The sequence below is a fragment of the Propithecus coquereli genome, unplaced genomic scaffold (assembly GCF_000956105.1).
Source record: "Propithecus coquereli isolate 6110/MARCELLA unplaced genomic scaffold, Pcoq_1.0 Scaffold1, whole genome shotgun sequence".
Classification (NCBI taxonomy): Eukaryota; Metazoa; Chordata; class Mammalia; order Primates; family Indriidae; genus Propithecus; species Propithecus coquereli.
This window is the reverse complement of record NW_012133857.1, coordinates 13,111,799-13,120,998: the sequence shown is the minus strand read 5'-3', so window position 1 is coordinate 13,120,998 and position 9,200 is coordinate 13,111,799. Positions and strand designations below refer to the sequence as shown.

General features: G+C 57.4%; 1 protein-coding gene across 2 annotated transcripts; it reads left to right on the top strand.

Moving 5' to 3' along the window:
* Positions 1-238: 238 nt before the first annotated feature.
* HYAL2 (hyaluronoglucosaminidase 2) lies at positions 239-5,279 on the top strand. 2 transcript variants are annotated; one of them, XM_012638072.1, is made up of 4 exons: positions 239-440; positions 2,553-3,519; positions 4,038-4,127; positions 4,543-5,279. In XM_012638072.1, the coding sequence occupies exons 2-4, from the start codon at positions 2,599-2,601 to the stop codon at positions 4,951-4,953; spliced, it is 1,422 nt and encodes a 473-aa protein (XP_012493526.1). In that variant the 5' UTR covers positions 239-440; positions 2,553-2,598; the 3' UTR covers positions 4,954-5,279. The 2 variants fall into 2 exon arrangements, with proteins under 2 accessions (XP_012493526.1, XP_012493534.1); XM_012638080.1 differs by lacking the exon at positions 239-440 and adding an exon at positions 1,548-1,719.
* Positions 5,280-9,200: the final 3,921 nt, after the last annotated feature.

Here is a 9,200-nt window from a genome sequence, read left to right as displayed (position 1 = left end):
CCCAAGGGAAGGTTGGGACAAAGACGTTCTCCAGTGTTATGGAAGCTGTAGGCGTGGGGGGAGACCGGCATCTGAGCCGGGGCCGGTAGCCTTCCTGTCACCTGGCGCAGCTGGTGGGGCCAGATCTTACTGGGAGGTAGGGGGGAAGGGTAAGAAGGCAGCCAGCCAGCAGGGCATACCGGAGGGAAACAAGGTCAAGGCCTTCTCCTCCCCGCCCCCCCTCTCCTGTTCCTGGCCCTTTCCTCTCTGAGGGGCAGCAGGAAGTGAGGAGAAAGGGCTGGGATGGGAGGCGGGAGCGGGTGGGAGGGAATGGGGTTTATCAAGTCCTCCGCGGGCTGCCCCACGGGCAGCAGCTGGCGCAAGTAGCCTGGCTGAAGAGGCTCACCCCAGGAAGGAGGGAGGCCGCCGACCTACAACTAGGCCGACGGACTCCCACACAGGTGAGCCCAGCGCAGACGGCTGGTCTGCACCCCCATAGCAGAGCTTGCAGCAGCGCACCCTCCCTCTCCTTCCAGGCGCCCGAGCGGGGAAGGGGCTGGCGGTGCAGAGGCGGGCCCTTTGGGGAGCTGAGTCCCGCACCAGGGAGTGGATCTAGGAAGAGCGAGGAGGTCTTGCACTGGGCTCGCCCGGATCTAGCTCCAAGCCTGCTCTCCACCAGGAGGGGCTTGCGGGACGAAAGGGCTCAAGATAAGGGATGGAGGCCCCGGGGAGCTCCTCCTTCTGACTTTCTCCTAGGTTCTGCCAGAAACTTCTGAAAGGGTGGTGGCCTCCTTGGAGCCGAGAGGGATCCCTGGGGGCTCCCAAAGGCCCCTCGGAGGCTGGGCAGAAGACAGGACCCCAGGGATTGGCCCGCCCCTGATGCAGGTCGGGGAAAGGGGGGCGCCCAACCCCCCAGGCTCCGCTGAGCTTCCCTGCCTTCTGCCCCGCGGCCGAAGCCGCGACCCACAGCCTGAGTTGCCAGGACAACCACTGCCCGGGCCGAGTCCGGGGAGGGCTAAGAGGCGGTGCTTGGCCCCTTCCCCCTAGACGGGCAGGGGCGGGGCTTCCCTTCAGACCGCGGACCAGAGGAGTGGAACCCAGATTCGTAGGCGGAGGTGGATTACTGTCCGGGGAGGCCTGGGATCGGCTCAGGTCAAAGTCCCTTTTTCCACACAAAGGGACCCCTAGACTAGAGCCTACATTCGGGGGTGAGAGCCAGATCCAAGGCCTTGGAGTCCCACAGCACCTCCTTACGGCCAAGCGGAGGAAGGCCCACCTCCTTTAGTCCCTCCCCGCCCCCACTGCCCGGTAGCTCAAGCTGTCCCTTTAAGAGGCTGGCGGCGCCGCGGAGCGAGGCGGACTGTACCACCGGCCTCGGGCCGTGGGGGGAAGGTCTCAGGCTGATTGGCGCTAGCCGCTGAGACTCCAGCAGAAAGCCCTATTCGGAGGGGCCTCAGGGCTCCAGATGGGTGGCCACGTTCCTCCGCAGAGGACCTGGGGATCCTCGAGCTCGAAACGCTGCACTGGCCGCGAGAAAGGCGGGCACACCTTCCCGTCCCGGCCGCAATTCCTGCCCCGCGTCCACCTACGCTCAGGATTCTTAAAGGGCCCGCGGGCCTGGGGGCGGAGCCAGCAGAGGCGCCGAGCCGGGGCAGTGCCTGGGTGAACGGCCGGAGCGGGCTGGGCTGGGCCCGGGATGGCGGTGGCCCTGGCGCGGGTCCGGGTGGCGCCCCGCGCGAGGTGAGGGCGGCGGTGCAGGCTTGGTGGCTCTCTCCTTGGGGCTGGGCTCTGAATCCCCAGAGGTGCTCCAGAGAGGCGGCCCAGCAACCCCACCCCCACCCGGCTCGGGCCCCACGTGCGGGGCGGGGGCGGGGTCCCGCACAAAGGCCAGGAGGAGTGCTTTCTATCCCGGACCGGCCGGCTGGGGGGGCGGGCGCGCGCATTCCCGATGGCGGTGGAGGGAAGGGCTGGTCTGCCGGCGCCGCTGTGGGAGGTCCGCTGCCTCTTTGTCCTCGCTAGGGACACCAAACCTGGGAGAGTGTCAGCGCGCAAGACAAAGTCCTGACAGCCTCCCTCTTCTGCCGCGCTAGTGTTACACAGATGCTAGCCCCACGGCTGTGTTCCTTCTAGCTTCTTAGCCTCTTCATGAGCTGTGTCCTGCCTTACCCAAATGCTCTATCGTTTCTCTGGATCAAGGGTTCTTCAAGGGGTACAGCGTGGGCCTCTGATCCAAGGCTGTCTGAAACCATGTACTGGATGGTAGGCAGGCATGTATGTGGCTCTGGCAATGGGTACATAGCCCAATTTATCCAATTCTCAGAGGGTCACAGACCTAACAGAGGTTAGGTTAACTGCTCCAGGAAGGACCCTATGCTCCTGGCAGTACTACCCCAGTGTGTCTTGCCTGCCCTTCAGTGGCCTGTGGTCTCTCAAACCTATCACAGCCATGTGTATTCTGAATAGCCATGGGTACTGTGCCCCACACGGCATGGGCTCTGGGAGCATAGATGGGCTTGAGGTGGGCAACTCCAGGATTCTCTAGATTGACTTGTTCTTTCCCACCCTTCTTCTAGTTCCTGAGCTGGTGCCAGGCAGGTGACACTTCCTGCAACCCCCAGCATGTGGGCAGGCCCAGGCCCCACTGCTGTACTGGCCCTGGTGCTGGCGGTGGCATGGGCCATGGAGCTCAAGCCCACAGCACCACCCATCTTCACGGGCCGGCCCTTTGTGGTAGCATGGGATGTGCCCACACAGGACTGTGGCCCACGCCTCAAGGTGCCACTGGACCTGACTGCCTTTGATGTGCAGGCCTCGCCTAATGAGGGTTTTGTGAACCAGAATATCACCATCTTCTACCGCGACCGTCTAGGCCTGTATCCACGCTTTGATTCAGCTGGGAGGTCTGTGCATGGTGGTGTGCCACAGAATGGCAGTCTCTGGGCGCACCTGAAGATGCTGAAGAGACGTGTAGAGCACTACATTCGGACACAGGAGCCTGCGGGACTGGCAGTCATTGACTGGGAGGACTGGCGGCCTGTGTGGGTGCGTAACTGGCAAGACAAGGATGTGTACCGCCGGTCATCACGCCAGCTGGTAGCCAGTCGCCACCCTGACTGGCCATCAGACCGAGTAGTCAAGCAGGCACAATATGAGTTTGAGTTCGCTGCACGGCAGTTCATGCTGGAGACACTACGCTATGTCAAAGCAGTTCGCCCCCAGCACCTCTGGGGCTTCTACCTCTTTCCCGACTGCTACAATCATGATTATGTGCAGAACTGGGAGAGCTATACAGGCCGCTGCCCTGATGTTGAGGTGGCCCGCAATGACCAGCTGGCCTGGCTGTGGGCAGAGAGCACAGCCCTCTTCCCCTCTGTCTACCTGGACGAGACGCTCGCTTCCTCTGCCCATGGCCGCAACTTTGTCAGCTTCCGTGTTCAAGAGGCCCTTCGCGTGGCTCACACCCACCATGCCAATCATGCACTCCCAGTCTATGTCTTCACCCGGCCCACCTACAGCCGCAGGCTCACTGGGCTTAGTGAGGTATGTGCCTCCCAGGGCCCTTCCTTTGTCCTTCTGTGAGGAACCACTGCACGTTCACATTATCAGGGGCCTACAGCCTCATAGTATTGGGTACACCACATCCCCTCAAATCATTCTCTCTGTAACCTTGTGAAAGGGTGACATGATTACCCCCATTTTGTAGATAAGAAAATTGAGGCATAGAGATGCTGAAAAATTTGCTCAAAGTTTCCCAGAAAATCCAGGCAGAGCAGAGATTTGGTCCCTGTATTCTGACTTTGAAATCCATCCTGACAGATACATGCCCTAGACTCAAGTATGCCGTTGGCTTGGAAAACTGAGGCCCAAAGTGGCAGGGGAAATGGTCTTAAACATTTAAGAAGAAGGTGAAACAGATAGATCCTCTATCTGGAGATGAAAAGCAAGGGGGATCGGGCTGGGAGGTCAGCAGGTTGGAACAGACTTGGGCCTGCCAGCCCTGCCTGTTCTTCTCTCCCTGAGGTCTCAGTCTTCCCCTTTGACCATCCCTTCCCACACAGATGGACCTCATCTCTACCATTGGTGAGAGCGCAGCCCTGGGTGCAGCTGGTGTCATCCTCTGGGGCGACGCAGGGTATACCACAAGCACGGTAAGTGAGACCCACCCGACCTGCTAGAACTGAGTCTACAGGGACAGGCAGAGAATTTGGGCCTTTGGCTACCAGCGTTGGGTGGGCAAACCTGGTCTGGCCCCTTTGTCTCTCACCCGAGGTGTCCCTAGTTCCAAGAGAGAAGAAGGGCACCCCAGCCCTGCTCCCAGGAAAGAGGAAATGCTGTCCTGAATAGCTGTTGAGTTCCACCCTTCCCCATCTGCCCAGCTGGGCTCTGGTCTCTGCCCCCACCCCCTTCTCAACAGGACCAGAGACTGTGAGAGTTTTCTTGAGTGTATAAATATATGCACTGTTACAAAGGTACAGCTACCACAGTGGAGACACAAAGTTTCCAAACGGGCCTGTGGGCTGAAGCAGCTGACCCTGACCTGTGATCCCTGGCTTCTGTCCCCAGGAGACCTGCCAGTATCTCAAGGATTACCTGACACGACTGCTGGTCCCCTACATGGTCAATGTATCCTGGGCCACCCAGTATTGCAGCTGGGCCCAGTGCCATGGCCATGGGCGCTGCGTGCGCCGCAACCCCAACACCAATACCTTCCTGCACCTCAGCGCCAACAGCTTCCGCCTAGTGCCTGGACACGCACCTGGTGAGCCCCAGCTGCGACCTGTCGGGGAGCTCAGCTGGGCTGACCTTGATCACCTGCAGACACACTTTCGCTGCCAGTGCTACTTGGGCTGGGGTGGCGAGCAATGCCAGTGGGACCGTAGGCGTGCAGCTGGAGGCGCCAGCGGGGCCTGGGCTGGATCCCACCTCGCCAGCCTGCTGGCTTCAACAGCCCTGGCCTTCATCTGTACCTTGTAGGGGTCTCTTGCCTGGCTGCCTAGCAAGCTGGCGTCTGTCACAAGGGCTCTCCTGGGCATGTAAGAGCCCATAAGGGGTGGACAAACTCAAGTCCACAAGGGGCAGAGCCCCTGGGTTGCCCAGCAGGACATCTATATCAACTCTCACCCCCCTGTTCTAAGGGGGAGGGGAAGTCCCCTGGGAGGTCCCTTCTCTCCTTGCCAGAGGGGAAGGAAGATACAGCTGGGCAGGGGAGGGCCTGACCCTACTCCCCTGCCCCTGGATAGTTTATTATTATTATTTTGGGGTCTCTTTTGTAAATTAAATATAAAACAACTGCTTCTGTGCTTGGACTTTCTGCATCTTGGCCAGGGCATGCGAGAGAGATTCCAGGATCTTCCATGAGGTTTGAGTTCAGCTCTGTCTCTGTGAAACCCTCTGCTAGGGACTTCCCATCTGTAAGATGTGTTCACGGGGCCCTGCCACTGGGAGTGGAGGGATCCACATGCCATCCTAACACCAAGGACCTTGCTTTCTCCGTATTGATTAGAAGAGAGTTGGCCCCAACCTGGCATGAGGGACGGTGCTCATGTGCTTCTACGACTTGCCTCTGTACCTTCAGCTGGGCCAGTACCAGCCTTCTTGCCTCACCAACCAGGGAGCAAGGGGGAAGTGGATGTTTGACCTTCTCTGCTCCCTGTTCCAAAGGGCAGTAGACTCCATCCATGTACACCTCCCCTCATCAGGGTCACAGCTCTCCCTTCAGTCTGGTGGTGGGGAGGTGGGCAGGGGATTGGGATCTGAATCCTGAGGTTCAGTCCTTGTCACTCTGTAGAGATGCATGATGAGGCTGGGGGATGCATTTTGGGAGCAGGGACATCCTCAAAGATCAGCTTTGTCCTGGCCATGGGGAGAACACGGCTAGTCCCTGGCTGTCCCAGAGGACAGAAGGAGCAGCTGGAGTAGTCAGACCACTGCCTCTGATGGGAGTTAACTCAGCCCCTTCCTGTGGCCACCAGACCCACACCCTGGGTGCCCCGGACAGTGATGACTCAGCCACACAGCCCTGCCTTCAGGAAACTCTGCCTCTGGGGAGACCAACTCAAGAAACAATTGAATGATGAGGGGAGATGTCCTGGAGGAGGTGCTTTCTACATTGAGTTTTGAAAGGTGAGGGGGCAGCTTGATGCTCAGGAACAAAGCCTGGGCAGAGGCCGGAGGAAGCTGGAACACGGCTGGTACATGGAGTTTGGGGCTGGGGTGTGGTTTGGGGGCTGCTGCAGGCAGAGGCAGGAGGGGCAGTCCTAGAGTGGCACCAGGCGTGTCTTTGCCTGATGGTGGTGACTGTTTCACCCGTTCAGTAAACACACTGAGCACACACACGTGCCAGTGCTGGGCTGGGTGCTGGGGAACCACACCAACAAAGATCCCTGTCCTTGTGGGGATGACAAAAGTTGAGGGAGATGAAGTTGAGAGTACACTAGATGCACAGACCAAGTCAGATGCCAGATGGAGGCGAGGGGATGGTGTGTTTAGGGAAGCAGAGCCTGGAGAAACAAGCCCAGCCAAAGTGATGTCAACTCAGGTTGCAGAGAGATCCCTCCTTGGTCCCTCTGGCTGATGATAGCAAAGAATGGAGAAGAGAGTGAAGTGGCAGCACCTGGAAGGTGATGTAGTAAATTCACACAGTGGGGGAAGAGATGGACTTAGAAGTGGAGGGGCCGTAGTTTCTCACGGCCATGATGGGCAGAGGCCAGGCTGGAGAGAAGATTCAGTGTTGGCCAACAAGGCCATGAGGTGGTGGAGCAGAGAGGGGAGCAAGGAAGGACTTGTGACCTGTCTCCCCCACACCTGTGACTTCTCACACCTGTGACCTCCCCACACAGATGTGACCCATGCACACCTGTGAGCTACCCCACCCACACCTGTAACCTCCCAACACATGAGTGATCCAGATCCACACAGCTGTGACCTTTCCCACGTAGCTAAGACCCCTATACACCTGAACCCCACTATGTGCAAAGCTGTGCTCTCCCCATGTGTGACCCCATACAGATGTTACTTTCTCCAAACATCTGTAACTCCTCCACAACTGTGACCTCTCTTGCACAGCTGTGACCTGTACCCACCTAGCTGTGACCCCTCCATACAAACCTATGTCCACCTCACACTACTTTCCCCAGGACCCTAGGGAATGTGCCAGAACTATTGTGTGGGTTCTGAAGGTGGGTAGGGAGTAGCGGGGTGAGGTTGTGGGGAGTGAGGTGGCTGAGATACCTGAGGCATGCACAGCCAGAGAGCAGGCAGGGCTGGGCTGTCAAGCTGGACAGACCCCCAGGCATATACACACACTATTCATGCCAGTCCAGCCAGACCCGCCCTGCAGGAGCAGGCCTGCGGGCCGGGCCCCTGTGGGGGGGTCCTGCAGGCACCCTCAGCTTCCTGCTGTTCCACCATTAGCGCTTCTCCCTTGCACCGAGGCAGCTGGAGAATAGGTTTCTCAGGGCACCAAGAGGTAGCACGGATCCTCAGTGTCCTCCTTTTCCCTCAGCCCTTGAGAGTTGTACCAGGCTGTCTGGGCCTATGTGGGCATTACTCTGGGACCCGGCTTCCTGAACAGGATCAGCAGCCATCGCCTCTGTGCCTCAATCCTGTGCAAGGGTCTTGTGCTGATGTGCCCACAGTCCCCAGCACCCTGGGCCCTCCTTTCCCTCAGCCCTGCCAGCTTCATCCCAGCCAGCCTGGAGGACCAAGCCCAGGATGGTAGTGAACCGTGAGTGCTGTTGCTCCAGTGGCTACTGTGCTCGGGATTCAGTAGCTCAGGCTCAGACTTGGCTGCAGACCCGGGCAGCACTTCACCCTGGGCAGGGACATGTTTCCTTCACCCCACCCTGGTAGGCAAGCCTGGGCCTGAGCACCAAGCAGGTCTCAATAACCAGCTTCTCAAGAGAAAAGGTCTGGGTACTAAAAGAGAAAAAGGAAAAAAAATAACCAGCTCCTGAATCAGTGAACAAGTAAAGCCACAAATGAATGAACAAGCATATGGTCACTGACAGACCCGTGCTCATACCCGCGGTCACACAGTCATGGGGTCTCATACACACCCAGTCCCAGGCACTGGGTCCCGCGCTCACACATACTCACCACTGGAATTTGTGCAGAGGCCCAGATGCCCACTAACTGGGGCTTCACAAAGACACAATCGCTGACCCAGCACATATACGAAGAGTGATGACATAACCCCGACTTCATGAATACAGAGCCTTTCAGAAGCAGGTCCCTAAAGCAGGGATGACTTCCCCACTAAGGCACAGGGCCTAGGGCCACAATACTTCTAGGGGCTCATAAAAATGTTTGAATTTTTTTAATCAGAAGAAAAAATATAAATATATTAATAATATGTAATAGTGAACCCAGCCTGGATTATATTCTTTCTTTTTTTCTTTTTGAGACAGAGTCTCACTCTGTTGCCCTGGCTAGAGTGCCGTGGCTTCAGCCTAGCTCACAGCAACCTCAAACTCTTGGCTCAAGCGATCCTTCTGCCTCAGCCTCCCGAGTGGCTGGGACTACAGGCATGCACCACCATGCCTGGCTAATTTTTTATATATATATATTTTTAGTTGTTCAGCTAATTTCTTTCTATTTTTTTAGTAGAGGTGTCTTGCTCTTGCTCAGGCTGGTCTCAAACTCCTGACCTCGAGCGATCCTCCCGCCTCGGCCTCCTAGAGTGCTAGGATTACAGGCGTGAGCCACCACGCCCGGCCTGGATTATATTCATCTTTATACCAACATAGTCGTAAAATATATTTTAAGATTTCTCGGCTGGGCGGGTGGCTTACACCTATAATCCTAGCAGGAGGCTGAAGCGTGAGGATCACTTGAGGCCAGGAGTTCAAGACCAGCCTAAGCAAGAGCAAGACCCCATCTCTACAAAAACTAGAAAAATTAGCAGGGCGTGGTGGCATGCTTCTGTAGTCCCAGCTACTCAGCAAGCTGAGGCGTGAGGATCACTTTAGCCTAGGAATTGGAGGTGCCAGTGAGCTGTGGATGCTACTGCATTCTAGCCTGAGGGACAGAGTGAGACTCTGTCTCAAAAAAAAAAAAAAAAATGTCCTTTAAGGAGGAAGGGGTCCCCAAGGGCAAAAGTACCTAGGGCCCACCAATGTCATAATGCGGTCATGTGAGGAAAGGACACTCCCTGAGTACGCAGTCCTGAGGCATCCCAGACTCCAGTACCATAAACAGGCTGTCCAGCTGGGTCTGCCACC